The 26,315-nt window shown below is 34.5% G+C and overlaps 1 protein-coding gene across 2 annotated transcripts in view; it reads left to right on the forward strand.

Moving 5' to 3' along the window:
• The window catches only part of Rrp5 (Ribosomal RNA Processing 5), a 681,802-nt gene that overhangs the window by 391,627 nt on the left and 263,860 nt on the right, over positions 1 to 26,315 (forward strand). For both annotated transcript variants that reach the window (XM_090392300.1, XM_090392301.1), the window contains exons 22-23: positions 13,136 to 13,269; positions 18,589 to 18,702. In XM_090392300.1, the coding sequence (XP_090248426.1) occupies positions 13,136 to 13,269; positions 18,589 to 18,702 (248 nt within the window). The remainder of the gene's footprint in view (positions 1 to 13,135; positions 13,270 to 18,588; positions 18,703 to 26,315) is intronic.

A 26,315-nucleotide genomic window follows, 5' to 3' on the forward strand; every position in this document is an offset into this window, starting at 1 on the left:
TATTTAACACAATTTTGTATGATAATTTCCCATACTTTAGGAATAGTAAGAACGTCGTTGCGGTTTAGGTTTGGTCTGTGTAGTAGGGCTTCAGAACTTTCTTTGTATAAACATTCATGTTTAAATAAAGATCTATGTAAAAGTTTAGCCTTTTCCCAATGGATCCTATGGTTTGGATTTTCAATTCCGTGTTGAGAGAGGCCAGATTTCTGTGGTTTAAGAAGACGAATGTGGTCTTGATGTTCCGAGATGCGTTTCTGAACAGAGCTACCTGTCTGTCCAAAGTAAGATAATTTGCATGAGCATGGAATCTCATAAACACCAGGTAACATCAAGGGTGAGAATTTGGCTTACCTAAGCTACACAAAACTAATGTTCCACTTAGACCTGTCGTAGACTGTATCGGCTGTCCAACGTACAAGTTATCAAGATTCTTATCTAACCTTCTCCACCCTCACATAGGCCACTCAGTCTCTTCAATCAAAAATTCTACTGAGTTTCACACAAAAATTAAAGACATTCAACTATCAGAAACTGACTTGTTAATCAGCTTCGACATTGTCTCCCTCTTCACAAACATTCCCCATAAAGAAACAATAGAATTACTAACTCAAAAATTTCCGTCTGATATAGTTGAATTGTTCAAGTTTGTTATTGCATCAGGTTACTTCACCTGGAAAAGTCAAATTTACAAGCAAGAGGAAGGAACAGCAATGGGATCTCCTTTATCACCAAACCTAGCAAATTTGTTTCTAGAACACCTTGAGGAAAAAATATTCACTTTTGAACCCAAACCAAAAATTTGGCTAAGATACGTCGATGACGTATTTGCAGTCTGGAATCATCCCGAACCTGAATTACAACTGTTTCTAGATAAAATTAACCTTCTTCCTCATCGCATCAACTTTACGATAGAAAAAGAATCTCCACAGGGTATCTCTTTTTTGGATTTACACATCCAAAGAAAAGAAGACGGTTCCATCGCCACGTCCGTCTTTCGCAAGCCTACATTCTCAGGTCGCTACATTCACAATTCTTCTGCTCATCATCCATCTCAGAAATCTGGCATTATTAAATCACTAGTTTCCAGAGCACACAAATTCTGCTCCTCTGAAGAGTCTTTAAACCAGGAATTAGAAGTTATCAAAAATACAGCCATCCTAAATGGATATAATCCCAAAACAACTCAAAAAATCATCAGTCACTTCTGCATACATCAAACCAGACAGGAAGAAGTGCATAGGATTCCCATACCTTACGTTAAAGGCATCTCAGAACGTCTTTCTAAAATTATGAAGAAATACAATTTTGCCACTACTTACAAACATATCAACCAAATTTACAACTTATTACCTTCTCCTAAGGACAAATTCTCACCCTTGATGTTACCTGGTGTTTATGAGATTCCATGCTCATGCAAATTATCTTACTTTGGACAGATAGATAGGTCTGTTCAGAAACGCAATCTCGGAACATCAAGACCACATCCGTCTTCTTAACTGCAGAAATCTGGCCTCTCTCAACACGGAATTGAAAATCCAAACCATAGGATCCATTGGGGAAAGGCTAAACTTTTACATAGATCTTTATTTAAACATGAACGTTTATACAAAGAAAGTTCTGAAGCCCTACTACACAGACCAAACCTAAACCGCAACGACGTTCTTACTATTCCTAAGGTATGGGAAATTATCAAAAAAAATTGTGTTAAATAATTAACTTTTTTTTTTGTACTACTTTAGCACGTTATGCACGTTTTCATGAGATTCTATTGTAATCATGCGCCCTAACTGTATGTTATTCCTAATTTTGTTTAAATACTGTACTGATGATGTCCTAAGATACTTAGGATGAAATATTGACAATTAAATAATTTTCACTGTGGTTTATACGTGTATTTCTTCTAATTATGAACGCACCACAGGTTTCGTTATTTAAAAAAGCAAGTTGATATTGTAGGGTGAAAGTGCTTGTTTCAAAACCATAGTGCAATGATTTTTTAAAATTAATAGGCCTACAGATTTAAATTTTAATATGAATAAGAGACAAGAGACTTTGTTTAATTTTGGTGTTAACACGTTCGCTGCCACGCTACTTTGGCATGGTCTGTTCCCCTACGCCGAGCAGTTTTACTTCTTAAAGGTCAGTACGATAATCTCGTTACCGGAGGTAAACGTCCTACGAGTATACTCGTAGTTGGCTTGTACAGAGCATATACGTTCTATGGGAATACACAGTTTTGAAGCTAGCCCCACAAGCCAAGCATTTTCAGTTCTTCAAGGTCACTACAATAATCTCGTTCCCGCCGGTAAGTGTCCTACGAGTATACTCGTAGCTGGCTTGTGAAGCAGGTTTACCCACTACGAGTATACTCGTAGTTGGCAGCGAACGTGTTAAGAAATCTCTTGTTGAAGGTTTTTGGACACATGTTTCATTTTGCAAATCTTCTGTTAAAATTCACTGGCACAAACTCCACAAGATATTCGTCTCTCCAGAAACTTGCTCAATGGTCTTTCAGTGATCTTCATTGATTGCCTGGTAAACCTTTTCAATGTTTCATCATTTCTGCTTGTCGAGGGTATGCCAGATCATGGTTGGTCTTCATCTGACATGTCCCCATTTTTGAAATGGGGAAACCACTTATAGATCTGTGTTTTATCTAATGCATCATCCTTAAATGCTTGCTGAAGCATAACAATAGTTTCAGCTGCAGTTTTATCCAAAAGAAAACAAAATTTCATGCACACTCTCTGTTCCTTGTGAAAAAAAATTGCCAAACTTGCTTGTAAGCACTAACAAAAAAAAAAAAGCAGCCAGAACACCGAAGCATTTCATAGAGGATGATGCCACTTGCCACACTGGTGCAAAAAGCTGCATGTTCATGATGCCTTGCAGCATCATCCATAACTAGAAAATACACGTGCACGAAATTCAGAGTCCGGTTATTTTGGGGTAACTCCCCCCCCCTCATATGTAAGTACAAATGTTCATTTCATCATGGTGTTCTTCACAGATGTTATCCAGAAAAGACTCATCTATTTTGGTTGAGTCTCAATTGTGGCGCTATATTGGTCTTGGCTGTACAGCTTTCAATTTTTATCAGCTCCATTTCTGTCCAAAAAAAAAAAAAAAATGGTTGAAGGAAGAGGATTATTTGGTCAATCTTCCCAGTTATCTTGGGATTCAGCCTACTAAATGAGGCAAATTCCTGGGGGAGAAGGTAGTCTCTGGCTGCATGAGATGACAGTATAGTAAAAATAGAAAAGACTCATTCCTAGCCTTGAATAAAATCTGATCTAATAGAATTTTGGGTGATGGAGTGAGAAGAAATGAAAGAAAGAAGAGTAGGGAGACCTCTGTCGATATAACAGATGTATATTACATTAAGTAAGGCATGGTCCAGCATCAGGGTACTTCAGGTTCACTAAAGTGAACCACTGAAGGTAACTCACTCACGTGCGCGCACACTTTTACCTGTTCTCTCATGCATGAATGTGTACAGTTGTAGTGGTGTGTAGGTTACTATAATAGTACTGTAGAATTAAGTTTACATTATTGGCTACCTTCCTATTGGCATTCTTCCAAATTTATCTGTTATTTGTCAGGTTTCCACTCTTAGGTTTTACTCTTCTAAGGCACTACTTACTGTATCAATCCACTTATGCATGAATCATCATCTGGGTTTTTTCCCTTACAATTGTAGCAAGAAATATCTTTTTTTTTTTTTTTTTTTGTTAACTTTTCCTCTCCTCTTCTGTTGAATTAATCATTCCAACTTAGATCTGTTCACATATCGTGAATGCCAATATCACATTACTTGCTAATATCTTCATATTTAATATAATTCTGTCATTTTTTCATGAACTCTTATATTTGTGGTCTCTCATCTTTGATCAGCTGTTTTATTTCTATCCCAACTTTGAGATCCATAAATTCAAATGACTTGAATATCACTAGTTTTGAGTAATTTATCTCTCATTATATGTAAATTTATTCATATGGCTCCCATACCAGTTTTGCTTATTCTGTTATGTTATTTGCATATTTAAGTGAACATCCATTTTAATAAACATTGTTCTTAATATTCTGCTTCTTTATATTCACTGTGAAACATACTATGTTCACTAGGAACTGTTAAATATTGTTGTCTGTGCCATTGTTATGTCGTTACTTTTCCTGTAATAATTTACTTCCCTCATGAATTTACCTCTCTACAATAACTGCAAGACTTACAAAATTTCCCTGACTCTAACATCTGTATCACTTCTTACATGTTCATTCTATAAGGAAAGTAAATTCTATATCTAGCCGATTCCTAATTTTTCACACGTGCTTACCCTGACTGATAAAGGTTATTCCTTGCTAAAAGAAATGAATCCTCTAATTTCTTTCTGGGGCCGTCTCCTTTTTAGATATTGACAAATTTATTTTTTAAAGCTGTGCCAGCCGATATCTTAGAGGGAACTCTTATTCAAGGAGACTTTTCCAGACTTTTGGTGCACATAGGTGAATAAATTTAGTGCTTAAACTCATAAATTAAGCGCTTTACTGTGGCTAAGTAAATTCTGGTTTGCAGTCGTAACCTCTGTAACAACATGTTATACCTTTCTTTCAATCCCCCCCCCCCCCCCCCCCTTATGGTTCAGATTAATGAGTGGTAGTTTTTATTCATATCACAGGCAACACTCAGGTATAGAAGAAAAAACATATTTATTGGAATCTAAAGACATATACACTTAGCCCAATCTCACTTCCAATTAGTTCATTGACATGCTAAATCAAACTGATTAATACTCTAATGCATGAACAATAAATCCTTCTTTTAAGTTAGAGATTAAACACACATAATTTACACATTATACACTCCAAATCAATATTCTACCTACTATGTTAGTCTTGCACATTAAACTAGTCACAATCATCTATAATCATTCCAGACAATTTGTCTTATGGACATGAGCCACTGCTAAGTAATCACTTAAAGTTCTTAAATACTGTCCATACTCGATTATTACACTACAATGATATTTCCCTTTTACCGACTGGGTAATTATACAACAAAATCTGTACTTTACCATTTCTTGGGGCAGGATCTCCAGGTCCTTCTTTGTTTGGAAGTATTCTCTCGATACTTCCATAAGCCTTCGTCCACATGGTGGGTCACTATGGTCATCAGATTAAGCTATGCTCTTCACCTGGCGTTTTTCCCTTGTCCATTCTCGATCTGTTTCGGGCCATTGTCATTTCTACTGGTGGTTCTGGTACACATCCGCAATATTATTCTGTCGGAACTTTCAGCGAAGGAGCGAAGACAGCATATGCCGACATCTCACGCTTTGGTACCGGCAGAAATTCAGACATCGAAGGGAAAGGTACACCGTCCGATATCGTACTATCGCCAGAAACACCATCAGGCACTTCCGGTCCACGGGAGAAGTCGAATCATCATCCAGCAAAATATGCAGGAAAAAAAAAAAAAAAGGCTTGAGAAAGGGCTGCAAACCCTTTTTATTTCCCCTCCCCCCCTACTAGCTGCGATAGCGCCCTCTTACTTTTTGCGATCTTTTCCTGCCTGCTACTTTCTTCGTCCACGGGAATTTTGGCACATTACGAGATCTCTAGCACCCCTTCTGGGAAACGAATGTGGTGCGTCGCTTTCCAAGATTGCCAATGCCTCAGGCCGCCTTTGGACTATTGTTTACATCTAATTTACCCATTCATTGTATACATGATGCATTCATTTAATACTAATTTATACACAAGGTTCTTTACATGGTATTACAATTCTATTAAAAGGAGGTAATTCTATTTCTATTTACAGTTAGTACTTTATTTCTTCTGCTCGATTAGTTTTTTCTCTCAGCTGATTTTTCTGACTTGTTAAATCCTGAATGAATTGTTTCTTTTTTTTAAAAGTTCTTCATTCAGGATGTAACAGAACATTCTTACCTGTTCCCAACTGTGTTACATAGTTTCAGATTTGTTATAGGAGTTATACATTTTAGTTTATTCAAGACGTGCAATGGATTTATTTAAGAGCATAGCATCAAAGACAAGTTTATTATCTCCAATATTTGATACAAAATATAACCCCCCCCCATAATCTGATTCATATACATCAGTAAACAGTGGAGATATTTCATGCTCATACCTGACACCCCAAATTTAATCAAACCGTTATCTTGTATGTATGTTATTTGTTTCTAGCTGCTCACTTTCCTAGATTATGTATTGTATCTATCATATGTCCAGTTTACATTATATTACATTAGCATTTTTAGAACTTATCTTCTTTTCAACTTCTTATATGCCTTTTCAGTCCACAAAGTTAAAATCTGATCTTGACAGCCTGTATTTTACCTGAACACAACTTGTTACTTTTGAAATTTCTCTCTAGTGATTGTTCTTTTCTCTGATATTCAAGGAAGATGAAAGTTACTTAAAAAGAAATATGCATGCACAAATCTTGTCTGAAACATTTAAATAAAATTATTATTATTATTATTATTATTATTATTATTATTATGTGACACTTCCAGGGAGTCCAAAGACTCATCGGAGGATTTTTCTATAATTCTTAATTGTCATATTCTTTTTTTATTTCACCTTTTATAGTAAGTAATATTGTAAAAATAATCATAGTTTAAAATTCTGAATATTTGTACAAATGGTTTATGTTAGTATGTTTATTAGTTTTGATTTCATAACACGCATTGTCGGCTCTTGCGATGTGCACGTTATTGAAATTATTTTGTTAAAATGAAATGTAAAGAAGTTAAAAAAATTGATCTACTTACCGGATTTGAATAGTTGTGTTACTTTAAACAACTTTATTGTAGTTTAAAATATTAAGTTGTGTTTTTTGAAGACATTCTCCTGTCACTAATGGAGACAACTTGTTAACCATTATACCTAACTTCTTGCTTGCCAGTTTCATGGAGTGCACATGCTCGCCGAGAAGTTTGATGTGTTATTGACAGCTGACAAGGAGAGCATTCGGTATCAGAGTAACGGGTGTAAACAAGACAGCGTTCGGAAGGAAATAAAAACACAGGCCGGCAGATATTTAGATTCGGAGGAAGTGGAGTTTTTTTATGTGACAGTGGGAGGAAAATTAATAGTATATTCCGAAAAAGGAATCGTGGAACTATGTAGTTTCAAAGTGGAATAAGTATTGATAAATAAAAGAAAATATTGCTATAGATGTTTTAAAAGGAATATTCGAGGAAATGCTAATTGGAAGATTAGTAGTAGATTCCGAAAAGGGAATCATAGAACTGTGAGTTTTTAAAGTGGAAGAGTTAATATTGTCAATAAGCATTAGTGAATAAAGGAAGAAGTTGCTATTTACGTTCTAAAGGAATGTTCAAGAAAAATCTGATTAGGAAGTTTCATTTGTCTTAAGGACGCTGGATCTAACTATTATTGCTACTAAAAAGGAGACAGAATTGAGTCAGGAAGAACTAATATGTGCTACATGAGTGATGAGAAAGGATCCTATGAAAATGAAGAATAAAGTCATATATCTTTGGAAAAGGGCCTGGACAGAGAGAGAAACTGACTATGAACATTTTGTCATTGTGAAAACAAAGTGTTTAGTCTAGTCTTAAGTGTAAGTTTATTTTAAAAGGCCTTGGATCCAATTAAATTTGTAGTTATGTAATATTGTTAGAAGTGTGTATATATATATATATATATATATATATATATATTCTTGCATGGAACTTTACCACTCCCTGGCTGAATGAATCAATCAGTGATTTGTTCAGATTTTGCACCTTGTTCTCTAAAGTTTTGATTATTTTTGAACTCTTTTCTTGCAGTAACATTCATGTGAATGTTACTGCAAGAAAAGAGTTTAAAACCTCTAATGAAGGCAGCTATTTTTTTGTCATTTCTCTTTCTACCTCTGATTTCATGTACGGTCATCTCTAACTTTACCATAACAATTTTACCACAACAAACTCCTTGTGAACACTTGTGCAATAAATTAATATAATAAAGGCATTCGGAAATTAAAAATAATTGTTAGAAATAAAGAGATCAAATAATAAAAAAAAATCTTTTCATATTAACAATATGAATATTCTATTTCAGTCATCTGAAATTTGACTAGCTGACCATGGTTCCTGAATGATGCAGTGTCATTAAAATTTTTACATCTCTATATTTGAACATTTCTAGCCAAGTATCATGTTAATAATTATTTCAAAATAATCACTTATATATAGAATCAGAATATCCTTATCTTTTGTTTTAATTTTAATGTCTTCTTTATTCCTGACTCCTTTAGTAATATTTTTTCCTCTATTTCTAACATTTTTCTGTATCCTCTACAACAGGGGTTCTCAACCTTTTCCAGTGGCGTACCACCGGTGGTACGCGTGGTACGCATACCATAGGTTGAGAATCCCTGCTCTACAACATATTGCCATTCTCATCATATTTATCTTCTGTATTTCCTTAATCTTCTTATGGCTGTTGTCTAGCTACTTTATGTTAGAGCTGTTCTTCAAAGGACACCTGCTGACTAAATTATTTTCTTCTAGAAAGTAATTTAGTCAGCATTGTGATTCTCTTTTTCATTATTGTTTTTCAACTTACTGAATCTGCTACATTATTTCTGATTTTATATATATATATATATATATATATATATATTCTTGCATGGAACTTTACCACTCCCTTGCTGAATGAATCAATCAGTGATTTGTTCAGATTTTGCATCTTGTTCTCTAAAGTTTTGATTATTTTTGAACTCTTTTCTTGCAGTAACATTCATGTGAATGTTACTGCAAGAAAAGAGTTTAAAACCTCTAATGAAGGCAGCTATTTTTTTGTCATTTCTCTTTCTACCTCTGATTTCATGTACGGTCATCTCTAACTTTACCATAACAATTTTACCACAACAAACTCACTTAACAATAACAAATTGCTCAAAATATTCTGTTGAAAGCTCTGTTTATACATACATGCTCTTCTTAAAGAAATTCATTATAACTATAGAGCACAGTCAAGTCATACGGTATGAAACCTGTAGAGCTCACAGGGATAGTTTGATATTGTGAATTTCTTTAAGCAAATCATTGCCCCCATGGAGCTTTCAAGATTTTTCAGTAGTTGAAGTGAATAAGTTCGATATAGGTGTGTATGTATTTATTATAGTAAGGGATAACTGCTTAATAAACTACTCCTGTGCTTCCTAAGAGTTTGTCATTTGTAGGGAGCATAGGAACAGTTTGTTACCCTTAATGTGGGATTAAAACAATTGATAATTTTCAAATGAATGAGATAATAAAGTTTGTGTATACTTTTCTCAATGTTCAATTTTCTATGTTGACCTTTCAGTGAAGATTGTAAGAAAGATATACACATACAGACACACACACACTGAGTTGCCACTTTTAGGTAGACTTCCCAATTTAGAAAAATAGACCATTCCTGAAGATGTTCAGTCACGTGGCTGCAATTTGCCATATAAATCAGGCAAACATATCTGACAGTTCTGTTTTTTGATACGTAACAATGGATAAAAGATGTGACTTATGCAACTTTTAGCATGGTATGATTGTTGGTGCCAGAATCTCACAAACATCTAATCTTCTGGACTTTTTTTATTCACAACAGTATTTGGATCCGGCAGGGAATCTGGTATCTACCAGATTCCCTGCTCTTGTGGGTTATCATATTTCGGACAAACAGGAAGATCTGCTCTGATCCGGTTAGAAGAACACAAATCGTACATCCAGTATCTTGAACATGAACAGTGTGGACTTGCAGAGCATGCCATCAACACCAGACATAGAGTTCAGTGGAACAAGACAAAAGTCGGTTCCTAACGGAATGGCTTTACAAACAAACATGAAACGTTACTTCACTCCCCTAACCTGAACAGATCCGATAGTCTACATCTTTCCCCCTTGTGGGAGATAATACTCTATAAATCAGCAAATCTTTCCTTGTATATACACATATATATATATCGAAAAAAAAAGAAAAAAGGGGGAAAATTTTTTTTTTGTTAAATAAATTTAGGAAAGTTAACCTTAGCTACTTAGGTGGTGCTTTATGAATATAACAGTTATTGTTTAATTAGCCTTTGTACCTGTACTGATGATGCCTGTGATACTCAGGAGAAAATTCTACGAATAAAGAATAATTTATGTGAGTTAATTCAATTATTATAATAGTAAGTAATTGGCTATGTATATTGTTCTGCATAATGTCCTGTTTACACCATAGAATCAAAGATCTTTTTGAAGAACTTTTCTCTTAGCAACCTATCATAAACACACAAACTAAAGTTGGTAGGGCTGGAAAAGGCTTATGATATCATACTTCTGGCAAATCTGTAGAATTTAAATTCAGATCATTTTTTATCTCTGGTAATCTGACAGTTAAGAAATCTCGTGATTTCTTAACTGTCATCATCGTCAAATTCCTGACATGTACACTCAAGTGGTGTACAGGATACGATAGTACTACACTTTCTTAACTGCATGTTGAAGTAAACACCTGGTCCTGACAACCCCTCATTTTCCCCCAAATTTTTTGTCCATAATTTTTCTTTTTCTCTTCTCAAGTATAGTTCTGTAAATAATCTTTCTAGTATGAGTTATAGAAGAATTTTCCTATAGACAAATTCCTGTATAATGAACACAGCCACTGAAGGAAAAAAAGAAAAAAGAAAAACGGAGGGGGAAAAAGTGTGTGTGTCATTCAGTCTTACATTCCAATACCTTTGTTTTTTGGAACAGCTTCTTCCCCATACTGTTTACCTCAGTGACAGTAACCTCTTGCAGCTATTCAAAAAACACATTGACAGATTCCTTTCTCTCTGATAACTCATGTGCGATGTTGATTTTATACACACACACACGCACACACAGTTAACGACGGTAATCCGTTCCAGGATTACCGTCATTATCCAAGGCGCAGTTCCTCATAAGATTTAATTGAAAATCAATTAATTTGTTCCAGCTCCTCCCCGTAACCATAGTACATATTAAAAATGCAGATAAAACTCATTTAAAATGTCATAAAAATATGGTAAATATTTATTTATTATACAGTATATGTATTTGCTACAAAAAAAATTAACATTAATAAAATGAATTGCTCATGAAAATAGTTTTTAATTATCAATCTTCACCAGAAAGACAATTGGGCTCACTTCGGAGGTTTTTGACAAATGGACTTGTAAAAAACATGTCTAGGGTTGTTTCCTTCTGTCTCTTTTTTAAAATGTTTCTGAAAAACTGCATGGACTTTTCATTAAATAGATCTGCATTTCTGATAACCTCAAATTTGTTTGGATTCCATTTCATAGCAACATTTTGAACTTCTTCCCGCTTTGTCAAAACAATTTTGATTTCAGCAGTTGTAATTTGTTCTTTCTCTCCATCCTCATCTTCAGATGAAATTTTCATTTCCTTTTCTTCACATTGCTGCTTGAAAAGTTCTTTTAGCTCCTCAGTAGTCAGTTCTCAGTCATGCATCTCCAATAATTCTTCAACATCTTCTTCCTCGACTTCTGGTTTTACCTTGCAGTCTCCACTTGCATTTGCTGCTAAAAGCAATGTTAACTTATCATTCATTGGTTTATATCCAGGAAGTGCTTTTTCTTCTTTTGTGATAAATGTCCTGTTGGGCATTTTCTTCCCAACAGGACATTTATCACAAAATAATCCAGTCTCATCACAATTGAAGACTTGCTGAGATAGGTATTCTCCTTCTTCTATAATTCTTGTAAAGCTATTGACAAATTTATCTGTTGTTGCTTTGTCAGCACTAGCTGCCTCTCCATGTCTGACCACTCTATGAATTCCTGTTCTTTTTTTAAAGTTGTCAAAACCAACCTTTGCTACCTTTGAAATCATCATCATCTACTGAAGTCTTCTTTTTCAAATCTTGATAAATCTGTTTAGCTTTCTGACAGATTGCATTTTGAGATGTAGTATCACCTGCCATTTCTCTTTCTTTGATTCAGATTAGTAATAGATTCTCTGTTTGCCCAAAAAGAAGCCCTCTGACATTCAACCTTGAAGTTCCCTTAGCTACCATAAGTTCTTCTTTCTTAGCCAAAATGGTTGATGTTGTAGAATGACTGGTTTCATATATTTGAGCTAGCTGCATCACTTTCACACCTTCATGATGTTTTGCTATTATTTCTTTCTTCTGTTCAATAGAGAAAATTTTTCTGTTTTTTCCTCCTCACTAGCTTTCTTTTTGGGACCTATTTTGTCACACGGTAAAAAAATTCACTCTATTAAAAAAAAGATACACAAAATACAGTATTATTACAAATTGTACAACACTAAGACAAGGGATATAAAGAACATATCGTCACCTGAAAATAAAAGTAAAAGTTCAAAAAAAAAAAAAACTTTTTGAAATAAAAGTTAGCAGGTAAATTCGAAACCTGCAATTTTTGACTTAGTGCATTTTGTTTGTAAGGTGACTATATTAGATACAGCACTTACCGTAACATACACTGATTAGCAGCTTATAGATACAACGATTATTATACAGATGAGATTTGATTTTGCCTTTTGATGGTGAACGAACAGTGACACACACCCGCCGATTTATTGTCTATATGAACCAACACATAAAAAATAAATGCTTAAATACTCATTTTCATCATAAAACGCATTTATAAGCACAGTACACTACAAGAAAAGAAACAATAAACGGAAAATGTAAACAGCTGGCTATGATGGGTCAAACATATCTGAGCTTCACAGCTATGCAGCGTGGCTGTTCTCTATTCGACAGTATCTTCCCTTGCATGGCTGAGTGCGATTGGAAAATTCCGGTTTTTTAGATCGGATAGAGGTTCACATAATCGAGAGTTGTTAACCAAGAGATTTTTTTCTTACAGCCACTCGTCGTTAACCAAGTACGTCATTATCTGAGGGCGTTGTTAACCAAGGCGCCACTGTATATGATATTTGACAAAACTATATTCATTCTTTTAGACAAAATTGTCAGTTTGAAACTATGGTGTAATTTAACTTTTTTTTTTGATTTTGTTTGCAAGAATGGTACATTTATTACACTGTTGGTTTAATTATATTTAGATCTACAACATTTGTCAAAATTAATTCGTATGATTTGTATATTACTTCTATAGGATATAAACCCAAGACTGGAGATAACTGCAAGGCTACTGTACTCTTTGTGGATTATGAAAACGAATGTGTTGAAGTCTCGCTGAATACTCGTTTGATAAAACTAATTTCAAAGGAAAAGAATATTAGTTCAGAAGTATGTTACATTTAAGTTTTCTGTATAGGATTATGAATCGATAACTTGTTGTGATGTATTGTAGAATTAATATTATAATAAGCTTGTTATCTTCTTTAAAAGGAAGTGTGTGCATATGTATAAAAGGTTAAGTGAGTGTTCTGTGATTGAATTATAAAGTGTATCATTTTAATGTCTGGATCATAAAGTGTATGATCCAGACATTAAAAGAAAAAAAAAACATGTATTACAGTAAAAAAAAAAAAAAAAAAAGTTAAATGAACGTAAAAATTGGATACAAATATTTTGAATATTTTGATTTTAGTTTTTTAAGCCGTTAATGTGAAAAAAGAGATAATTGAAAAATACAAAAACACTAAAAAAAAAAGAAGTTAAGTAAAACAGTTTTTAATAACATAAAAATTATTTATTAAAAATCATTTTTAATTTTGTTTGTCTGAATCCTATTTCAGACAAAATAGAATTTCGTCTGAAATAGGATTAGCTGCAGATTGACTCTAGATAACAAACTGATGCATTATCTTTTTTTGGAGAAGGTAAAAGGAACCTGATTTGGTTGATGTATATGTATATCTGTAATGGACGGATAGATTTTTTTTATATTTTTTTATACAGGATACACATTCAGTGGTACCATGAATATATGGAATTGATATCCCATCTCTTATAGAATTTGGAGAACAAAATATTGCTGACTTCATCTCAAAAATTGACATCAGCATTGCACTTTTATCTTATGCTTCTATTCTTGAACTTTTATCTTCAAAATTCCCATGAGATATTGTAGATGCCTTTAAATTTGTTATTGTGATAAGTTCTGGATATTTTAGCTAGAAAGGCAAACTTTATAGACAAATAAAAAGAATTGCAGTGGTTCTCTACTATCCCCAGTTCTGGACAACTTTTATTAAGAACATTTAGAAGAAAAAAAATCTATCCCAAGACACAAAGCTTCTAGGCATATTTTCACCATCTGTAAGATCTCGTATCAAGAATGGCATGTATTTACTGCTTTCATTGTAAAGCAGTATACATGCCATTGTGATTCTGTGTCCCAAACAGTGTCAATGTATATATATGTTCATCAGATTTTAACTGCTGTAATGAAGCCATAAATTTACATTGGCTTTTGAGGTTTTGCAAGTTGTTGCAATATCTTAACAACCTTATCATCATCTTCAAATTCCTGATATGTACCCTCAAGGGGTGTACAGGATATGATAGTACTGCATGAAAAACTTACACCATTACTAACTTCCTATCTACAATTTTCCTCCAAATCAATCTGTTACCTGTCAAGACTTCAATATTATTATATCTTATATTCTGTCTTCTAAGGCACTTTTTACTATATCAATCCACCTATATCTTGGTCTTCCTCTGGGTCTTTTTTTTCCTGCCAACCTGGAAGAGAACACTTGTTTTGCTAATATTTCCTCTCCCATTCTGTTTAAGTGACCATACCACCTGAGATTAGCTCTGCTAACACATTCCCGGATGCTAACAAAGTTAACTTCTTTCCTAATATCCTTATTTTTAATATGATATTGCTATTGATACCATCTGTTCATGCCCCTAATCTTTTTTCAGGACTCTAATATCTGTGGTCTCTAGTCTTTGGTCAAGTGTTTTATTTCTAACCCAGCTCTCAGATCCATATGTTAAAACTGGTTTGAACACTGTCTTGTATACAGTTATTTAGTGTTTTGACTAATTTCTCTTTTCCATATAAATTTATTCAGTTGACTTCCTACCATACCTGCTTTGTTGATTCTGTTTTCTATTTCCATATCTAATTTACCATCTTCACTAAAAATCGTGAACAAGTAGCTGGAATGTTTTACTTGTTCTATAGTTTCCCCATTCACAATGCAGTTGATATTTACAATGCTTCTGCCTATTTTCATTGTCTTTGTTTTGTTATTGCTGACCTTCATACCAAATCCATTACAAGAGTTATTCAATTTAGTCAGGGAATCTTGCAGAATTGCAGCGGATTTATTTAGAAGTATAACATTGTCCATATAAAACAAAGAGCTGACATTAACATCTCCAATTTTGATATCAGGTTTGATACCACTATCCTTCATGATTTGATCCATATAGATAATAAATAACAGAGGGGATAATGTACATCCATGTCTGACACCAGATTTAACATAAAACCATCTTCCTGTACTTCCTTCTATTCTAACTGCTGACTTACAACTCAAAGAAAGACTAAGTATTTCTTGACATAATGCTTCATTGACACCTTACAACTGTAGCACTTTGAACAGCTTCTCTCTTGGCACCTTGTCATATGCTTTTTCCAGATCTAAAAAAACTTAAATACAGATCTTTGTTATATTCCTGTGACTACTCAACTGTTTGTTGTAAAGTGAAAATATGATCCTGACAGCTTCTCTTTGGCCTGAATCCAGCTTGATCTTCACCAACTTTTCTTCCACAATTCTTCTCAACTGTTTCTCAAGTATATTTGCATAGATCTTCCCAGGAACACTCAGTGGGGAAATACCTCTGTAATTCTCACATTCAGTTTTATTTCCCTTTTTATATATGGGTACTATGAGAGCTCTACTCCAATCATCGGGAATTCGTCCCTCTGTCCAGGCATTCTGAACTATGCAGTGCAGCCACTGTGAGACTTTTATACTACCATACTTCAGCATTTCTGGTCGAATATCATCTACTCCAGCTGCCTTTCCGCATTTCAGGCTTTTAATGGCTTTCTACTTCAAGTATGGATATCAGGTATGTGTTAACAGAGCTAATCTCAGGTGGTATGGTCACTTAAACAGAATGGGTGAGGAAGGATTAGCAAAACAAGTGTTCTCCCTCAGGTTGGAAAAAGACCCAGAGGATGATCAAGATATAGGTGGATTGATACAGTAAAAAGTGCTTTGGCAAATAGAAATATAAGATCTGATAATGTTGGAGTCCTGAGAGGTAACAGATTGATTTGGAGGAAAATTGTAGATAGGAAGTTAGTAATGATGTTAATTTTTCATGTAGTAGTATCATATCCTGTACACCCCTTGAGGGAATTTGATTCATACATCATCATCAAATTCCTTGGCAGGAATTTGATGATGATGTATGAATATGTATTCTTGATTGCATGCTTAGTCAGTGTTTTTTATCACTGTGCTGTCACTTGTTTCATTTAGCAGTTTTTCGAAGTAATTACTCTACTCTTCAATGATATCTTTTTCTCTAGTTTTTATGTAACCGTTGTTAAATTGTGATCGATTGAGAATATAGAAATTCCAGTCTCTTCATAATTTAGCAATCAAAACTAGAGAGATTGAATAAATGCATGTGTACCATTGGAGTATAATGTAATGTACTGTAGTGTAACTTTGTAAATATATCCAAATTGCTGACTGTACAGTTTTCCTTGTCTAAGTATGTTAGAATACAACTGAGTAAGTGTACCAAATATTCTATAATTTATTATAGAATATTTGGTACACTATTCATAGGTATAAAAAATTCATTAAATTGAGATAAGGGAATATAACATGATGTTGCAGCTCGCAAACAATCATCAAAATGTTCATCCTTTAGTCGTGATATGTATTTAGATTTTATGATGTTCATGGTGGATAAATGTATGAATATGTAGAAACGTATAGAAACAAAGAGGTTTCTGCAGTTAAACACTATTGAGCCAATGGTATAATTTTTTTTTTTAAAAAAAACCCTTGTACAGTCTTAAGTGTAATCGAAATTGCTGAACTCATTACAAACTTTAACAATGCAGCAACAGAAGAAGTAGAACTGGAAATTTTAGATCTCAGGAATGATATCACATTAAAGTCATGTAAATATGATGAAAAGTTTTGGAGGTTGGTGGATAGAGAAAGATTTCCTGTTTCAAAAAGTTGTGCATACAAGATAATGTCTTTTTTTTTTTTTTGGATCAGCATACTTGTGCAAGTCATTTTTATCCACCATGAACATCATAAAATCTAAATACAGATCACGACTAAAGGATGAACATTTTGATGATTGTTTGCGAGCTGCAACATCATGTTATATTCCCTTACTAAGGACTTGTCGATGATATGGAACTCCAAGGATCCCATTAAAATCCATTTTTCTTCATAGTTTATTTAATTTGTTTAAAACATTTTTGTTCCTTTTCAATAAAAACAACATTGCAATTTTGTTTATTTATCCACAACATAAATTTATTTTGATTGTTTGATATCTTTAAGAAAGATGTTGGGGGGTGCAGTACAGTTTCCTCAGCTTAAAAGTGCTCTGGAGCTCAAAAAGGTTGGTAATCCCTACTTTATGCTATAAGAAATTTCTTCTCCATATTATATCACATTCAAGGTGTCCAAACCTTGAATGTGACATAATTTCACCAATGTCTGTAGAAGAACCAATCTACTATGCCTTGGAAACGTTTTTTCAAAACAGCTTCAGTAATGGTTCCTCCTGTCACCTGGCTTTTACATATGACATGCAGCCATGAGTATCTGTTATTAGTAAAACATTATACCTCATAGTTTCCCATCAATCTCCCTCAGTAGATTTGGTCACGGGCAGTTTTGCACTCTTTCCCCAGGCCGAAATAATCCTAAACAAATAATTACTTTAAGAAATTGTGGATATTCAGTGAACTGAATTCAACATGCAATCCGCTGGCCATCACTTATGAAATGGCCAGCATTTCACTCACCAGTGATTATTAAGAAATTCTTTGAATACTGGCAGGATTACTATAATTTCAGTTATATAGTTAAGATTATATTTTAAAGAATTAAATTGGGATTGTACTTTATAGTTTTCACTGTAATTTCTCCAAAATATTTTGATCATCTCATAAACTAACTTCTTCTCATCTCATCTTCCTTTTCCGCTTTTACCTTACGGTGTCGAGGGCTTATTAATCATCAGACCTCAAACCATTCACAGGATAAGGTGGTCAGTCCTATGCCCCGATGTATCCTATGTCCGTAGCATTGAGTTCTCAAGGCCGGTTTGACTGCTTTGCGGGATGAAAAACCTCAGGATACACTGGGGGGAAAACCCTACTGTCCACGCCCAAGACTGGCTGACTGGGCTATGGCTGAGGAAGATCTTTCAGCTCCCCACGTCACAGACGGGATTTGAACCTTCTTCCCAATCATAATTTTTTTGGGGGGGGGGGACGAATTATGATGCATCTGAAGAAAAGTTGATTGTTTCAAGTCAAACTGACTTTACTGAAGCAAAATATTTTTTCAGGTGTGTATTTTTAGTAATAGCTGTTACTTTGCTCTTTATTTACTTGTATTTAGTGATTTTCATTTCTGTGTTTTAAAGGCTAAAATTGGACAAGTTATCAAATGCGAAGCCATAATGATAAAAGAATATTTTGTTCTTGTGGCTCTTGGTGGTCATGCAGTAGGTAGATTTGCATATCTCCCCACCAAAAGGGTAAGTACCTGAAAGAGTATTTTAAAATGTAGTCTAAATATATATGGAAACAATAATAAAATGAAATATAGTCTTCATGTCAATTTTTCATAATAATCTTAATTAAAGTTCTATTTCATCTTTTTAATAAGGTTTATCTCTTTATTGTTCTTTAAGAATTCTAATTTAGTCATTGTGCAGACTTTCAGTGTGCCTTCTTTGTACAGTATTACATATAGGTTTTGCCATTTGACTTTTGCTGCTCAATAATTTTGTTACTTTCATTATGTGACAGTAACAAAATTTTGTCGTTATGTGAAAGTACAGTTAGCTCTTTATAACTATCCTATAAGAACTGAAATTTTAGTTTCTTATACTGGAAGGTGCATGCTATAGTGAATATTTTTTAGTGTAACATCTCTTTGGTTGGTTGTTATTGTAAGGTTGTCAGAACAGCATGTGCTGTAGTAAGGATCATTCATTTAATTAAGTGTCCATACCTGGTAACACCTGACCATATAAACATTTACTGTATAACATGCCAGAATTAAAAGTTCTATTCTGTGAGGCATGATAATTAGACTAAAAAAAGTTAGGGAGGGGCATTCCAATCTTATCTTGTTAGGCTTACACCAAATCAACTAAGACAATCAAATGTTTTTAGTCTGTAAATTGTGATCTTTTTTTCTATCCCGATGAGCATGTTTAATAGGACAATCATTACATTTCTTTCTAACAAGAAACAATTTCATCACTATTTCTTGTGATATTATCTGAAGTCTACTAACAGATAAAAAGTTTATCCCAACTTCATCATCATAACCACATCTAATATTTTACTATTATTTCAACATTTACATGGTATTATTATTATGTCTTCTGTGGAGTCAGCAGACTGATTGTAGGAGATTATTCAAATGACAACATATCCATCATACCGAAAACATACATCTTAAAATCCTTAACACTCCCTGTATTAACAACATATTCCAGTAATGCATTCCATTCACTGACAGTTCTCCATGTAGAAAATCTACACTTGACACCCCTCTTCACCACCCTCTTACACAACTTCCAGGGATTGCCTCTGGTTCCTCCCTTCTTTTCTCACCTTCTACTCTTTTTATAATCCATTCTGCTTAATCCAACAAAATCTCCTCACTAATTTAAATGTCTTTATCATAAAGGGAGCAATTCAAAAACAGAAAAGAAAAGTAAATGGAATCGTAATTGTAGTAGGTACTAACAACTTAATTAGTGATAAGTTCAGTATGATCGTGGACATGAAAAAGTTGTTGGAAGAGGTGAGAATGAAGAGTGAGAAAGTGAAAATCATCAGTATTTTACCTCAATATGATAAAAATGAATTAAGAAGAAGGCCTGTGATGTCAAACAATTCGATGCGTAAGCTGTGTAGAAGGAATCGATGCAAGTTTTTGGATGTGTGGAATGAGTTTTAGGGAAGATTTGATCTGTATAAGAGGAAACGGCCTGCACCTGAATGTGTTTGGTGTCAGGAGTCTAGAAAAACTAATAACTGGTATGACACCTAACACAGACAGTCAGGGAAGCTAAATTATAAACGGAGGCATGGTGAGAATGTAAGAGCGAAATGTTATATAACTGTGTTAATGACGGGAATGGGCTTCGTCATGAAAATGTTGATGAGGAGAGAACAATTTTGACTTTGTGTTCGTCTGATTTGGATCCATCAAAAGTGTGCAAAGATGTCTACATGTATAAGGCACTAGAGAAGAATAGACACCTGCAAGTTGTCCAACTGTGTTATGCAGATAAGAGTATACAAAAGAACATGCAGGTAGATTATTATGTCTGTACTTGGATGCTAGGAGAATCAAAAACAAATGGGTAGAGTTTGTTGCCTTAGTCAATATTTTGAGACCTCTGATTGTAAGCATTAGTGAAACCTGGCAATCAGAATCAGACATACTAACTGGTATCGAGTGTAAAGGGTACACTATTTTTAGTTAGGATAGAGAGGAGGGGACACATAGCACATGTCCAGTCAGAAAGCTGGCAGTCCAATTGCAGAAGTCATGGGACAGACCAAATGATGGGAGTTTGCTTAGTAGGCCTTTGTGCCATATCCTGTCAAAAGCTTTGGAGGTATCAAGCACTTGAGATTCACCAAACTTCTCCATGGCATTTGTCCAGAGATGAGTGACATATCTAATTAGATCTCCTGTTGAATGGCAGCAACGAAATTCATAATGGTAGTAATTTTATTAGCTGGGTGCCATCAAGGTAGTGTAGGAGTTGGGAATTGATGGTTCTCTGTGCATTACTTTAGATAGGACTGAGGTAAGTGAGATAGAGCAGTAGTTTGATGACAATGATTTGTCACCCTTCTTGGAATGGGTTGAACATAGACCAGGCTGTAGGGTTGAAATCAGTGGATGGGAGTAGTATTGGGCAAAAGTAACAACCAATTGCTTTGGTGAGACCAAATGGTTCGGCTGCTGTTTGATGTAAGTTTCCTCCTTTTTGCTCTTTCAAACTGTAATCCAGTCGCAGTGTGCTTGATTTTTTGTTTGTACAGTTCTTGCACATCTTTTGGAGAACCAAGGCTTAGCTACAGGGACAACAATTCAGAGTAGTATGGAGAATATGTGTTTCCATGCCAGTCAAGATTACTTCGGTGATGTTTGGTGCATAGAAGTCATGTAGGCTGTCCCTCTTTGCACTATTATAATGCCAGACTGTTCTTGTATGACAGTGGCTAAGTGAGCATTGTTTCATTGTGCTGGAGACAGGTACTAGATTGTGGTTGGAATTGCCTAGTGGGTCAACTACATTCACTGTGTATTTGGAAGGGTCACTGGCGATGAAGACATCTAGGGTGTTTGGGGAGTGATTAGGATTATCTGGTATTCTGATTGGTATATGAACAATTTATGTAAGGTCATTAGTGATGGCAAATGTTTCAACATCCCTACTTACTTGATCCGTGCAACTAGAGGAGGAAAGCCAGTTGGTGTTGTGGACATTAAAATCTCTTGGAGTATGATTTCACTGTTAGGAAAGTGGAACTTGAGAAGATCAGTGTTTAAAGAGAAGTTAACACGTTCACTGCCAACTATACTCATAGTTGGTATATGAGCCTCACAAACCAACTACAATACTCGTATTCCGATTACCGACCTCCTATGCCAAGCACGAGTTACCCTGTAGTATAAGCACGTTAATTTGGACCCTTGGGTTGTGAATAAAGCAGAGAGCACTCTCGGGGCTTGGTAGAAGGAAAATAATTTCAGCAAAAGTATAGTATATTATAAGAGGTATTGTTGCGTAAACTGTGTATTTATTAATGCAAATAAAACAATTTTTTGAAGTTTTTTCAACAAATACATATATTTATATACAATATATCATCATCTGAGTCATCGCTAGAGTCGTCTGTAGGATTATAATCATCTTCGGAATCGGAACCATATAATTCATTCCATTCATCTTCGTTCATATTAGCGTAAGCTTCTAATTTTTCATCAGTAAGCTTTCTATTACTGGCCATGGCGTAATTGAAGGTTTTTATTTAGATAATTTTAAATAATTGTAAGACTAGACACAATAAACTTGACTGCACAGAATGCTGAACGTCACTGACTCTGAACTCAAGTTACACAGTCATCAGCGCATGTAAGACATATGGGGGTTGATACGAGATTACTCGTAGTTGGCATATGAAACAAAATTCTGTCTGATAAGCCAGCTACAAGATAACTCGTGCTGACCTTGTAGAAGTGAAAGTGATTGGCGCGTGGTAACAAACTATGCTTGAGGAGCGTGACAGCGAACGTGTTAAAGATCTCAAAGTGGTTGGTAGTTGGAGGAGCAAATGAATTTGACTGAGTGAGGCCTGTTGATTTACAATAAAAGAAGGTCAAAGTTAGACAATTCTAAGTTGGACGCTCTCTGGCATGGTATGTCAGAGCAGATATATGTATAGATGCCACCTTTGGGTTGTGCTGGGAGGGGTAAGATTTGTGTTTCTGCCAAATCTCAGTCAGACTTGGTGTGGTTTAGTAGACCGGAGATGATAATGGACACTATTAAAGTTGGAATTGAGGCTACATATGTTGGTGAAATAGATATGTAAGGCTCTGTGAGGCATATATTTGACTGCAAGGGTCTTGCACCTTTCCTATGCATTCCATCTACATACTGATCTCCATGGTGGCTCATAGTGGTTTCACTTGATTTCTGCACCAACTTTCCTAGTTTGTAGTTGATGACCCAACTGTTGTCTCCATTTTGGCATTTTTCTCCAGATTGTTTTCGAAGTTGAGATCCCTGTTTTCTCTGTGCAAAAACTAGGTCAGGCCAAGCTTATGTGCTATTGGATGAAAATGCCCTGGAACATGTTAATCACTGCTATTAGTTTAGATGTGCTTGCAGATGTGTCACAAATCAATTTCATGAGGTGCGGGAAGTTCATTCCATCCTTTCTTTTATTTGTAGGTCTGAAACGATGGACCTGATGATATTTCTGTGATCAAAGTTGCATTCTCCTGCTAACTTACTGATATTGTCTTTTAATGATTTGCTAGTTTTAAAATGACAGCTTTGAATTTCTTGTTTTCAGCCTCAATCAGCTCTTTTTATCTCCTGATTTTCCTCAGCACTTGTGTTTTTCATCCTCTTCCTTCCACTGGCTTGTCAAGACTCTAATATTTGTGGTCTCTTATCATGTACCATTGATGCGATTAGGTTGCAGAGTTTGTTAGTGTTGTTGGTGATCATATCAATGCAAGCGACGTGGATTCATGTGTGAATTGAATCAACAGCTGTTGTTGCATTGTGGTGCTGATTCTCTCTTATGAGTTTTGATGAAAATTAGCGAAGTGAACTGATGACATCAGTTACAGAATCATGTATAATTGTCAAGTTAGGAAGATATTAAGAATATAACAATGTTATTATCCAAAAATGTGTGAACAGAGCTAATCCCATTTGTTATGCTGTGATCACTTTCTGGTGCCAGTAACCCCTCATTAGGAGGGGACTCAACCCGTCCTAGGATGGACGAGAAGGATAGGATGATCACTTATGCAGAATGGAAGAAGAAAGCTAGCAAAACAGGTGTTTTGTGCAAGAATGGCAGAAAAAAATAAAAGTGGAGGGGATTAAAGGAGTTAGAAGCACCACATGATGAAATAGACGATCTGACAGTATTGACGTTTTGACAAATTAGAATAATTTGTAAGAAAATTGTTGACATATTTTAGTATTAATCTAAAGTTAATCATTTAGTACTATCATAGTATCATATCATAGTAAACTACATATCAGGAATTTGATAATGATATTTTTTGTTGATTTGCTCTTTCGTCTCCTGATTTTCCTCAGCACTCATGTTTTTCATCCTCTTCCTTACTTGTCAGGACACTAATATTTGTGGTCTCTCATCTTTGATTAACTGTTTTATTTCTGTTAACTCTCGAGGATCCATTTATGTTTTTCAAATCTAGAAAAGGCTTATTTCAAAATACTAATCATATGTACTAAATTGGACATTATTAAGTTATTATACTTAGTCTACCTTTGAGTGTTATGTCCCATTTTTCCCTTGCATGTTAGTCCCAGTGGCCTGTTAAGGCCAAGTAACTTGGTTGCTTTGAAACCTGTTTAATGCTCTGATAGAGGATTGGGTAGGTTAATCCTATCTACATAGTGTATTTTGATTGTAATTGTGTGTATTTTGGTTGATTCCTGTTTTGCCAGATGAAAAACCAAAGTTTCCAGAAGGAAACTTTGGTTCAAAGTTTCCTGTGAACTCCGTATGAAACTTTGCAACTCACTTCATTTACAAAACCCTTATGAAGGTACTTGATGTCCTAGATGGCATTCAAACCAGGGGACATCGGTTCAAATTGACTGAAGGTACATGAAGATGGTTTGTAAAATCAGGTGTGAGACAAGTGTAGATCATATGGATCATATTATGAAGTATATTGGTAATGTTAATAATGCCTGATATTAAAGTTGGAAATATTAATCTCAGCTTCTTTCTTTATACAGAAGATGTTATATTCTTAAATTATTCAGTACAAGTCTCTGGGATTCTTTAACTAAATTGAATAACTGCTTTAAAAATTTTTGTATGAAAATCAGCAAGTTAATGACAAAGACTATGAAAATAATCAGAAACATCGATAGCATATTTTGAATCCCGGGGATGCCTATAGAACAAGTAAAACATTTCAGCTATATAGGCAAAATTTTTAGTGAAGATAGCAAACTAAATATGGAAATAGACAACAGAATAAGCATATGGTGGGGAGGCAAATGAATAAATTTATATGAAATTAGTCAAAACACTAAACTGGTTGTATACAAGACAATGTTCAAATCAGTATTAACTTATGGATTAGAAAACTGGGTTGGAAGTAAAATAAATGGTCAAACTATAATCCACAGGTGAGCATTGAGAAAAATTAGGGGTGAACCAATGGCATTAATGATTAAAAATGAAGACATTAAGAAGGACTTGGCATTGTTTGCATTCTTGAATGTGTGAGCAGAGCTAATCTCAAGTGGTATGACTACTTAAATTGGGAAAGGAAAGGTAAGGTTAGCAAAACAGGTGTTTGATGGTAGGAAAAAGACTCAAAAGAAAACCAAGAGCTAAGCAAATTGATGCATTAAGAAGTGCCTTGAAGACTGAAATATAAGATCTGACAATGTCAGGTCTTATATTATCCGACAAAGTATCATTTCTTGGGTCATCTCCCGACTGCTGGAGACGACCTGACAAATGATTCTTATAAAAAGTATGAGTATTTTTTAGTGAAACTGGTAGGCAATATTGTACGAACATACGTACGAATTAAAAATCTATGGTCAGTTTAACAATAAGTCTTATATTTTTTAACATTTTACGACCCAAAATATGTCTAATTTAAATTATACTTATTTTGAGGGAAATTATCAACAGGAAGATAGTAATGATGTAAAATTTCATGTGGTACTATTATAGTATCTGTTTGTCCCTTGAGACATATATATATATATATCAGGAATAGATATGATGATGCAGCTTCCAAGTTCGTATGTTTAAAATTGGTTTGAAGAGTTTTTTTTGTTTATATATTGCTAGTTTTGGCAGATTGGCTGATTTACTGACTTCCTGCCACATCACATTTGCCTTTCGATTATCTGTTACCATATTTAATTTTTGACATCTTCACTAAAATGTGCCTAAACTACTAATATTTTGCTCTTGTAGATTCCCATTCGGAATGCAGTTAAGATTTTCCAAGTTCCTATATATTTTAAATAGTTTCTGTTTTTTATTGAAGATTTTTGTAGAAAGTTTTTTAAATAGTTTCTGTTTTTTATTGAAGATTTTTGTAGAAAGTTTGTTAGTGGTTAGTTCATTTTTTTTACAGTGTAAACATCTCTATAAAGAGTGGAGTTCAATGTCTCCAATTGTGATATAATGCATTATGTTATTTTCTTTCATATTGTGATCCATGTGAATGATGAATAACATTTGTAGCAGCATGCAGTTGTCTTGCACCTCAATTACTGGCTTGCAACTTAATTATAGGCTGGATTTACCCTGTGTAATAATATTCCAGTAATATTTTATAAGGGAAGAGTTTTTGAACATC

The sequence above is a fragment of the Typopeltis vanoorti genome, chromosome 5, assembly GCF_054136105.1.
Source record: "Typopeltis vanoorti isolate ZY-2024b chromosome 5, IOZ_Tvanoo_1.0, whole genome shotgun sequence".
NCBI lineage: Eukaryota > Metazoa > Arthropoda > Arachnida > Uropygi > Thelyphonidae > Typopeltis > Typopeltis vanoorti.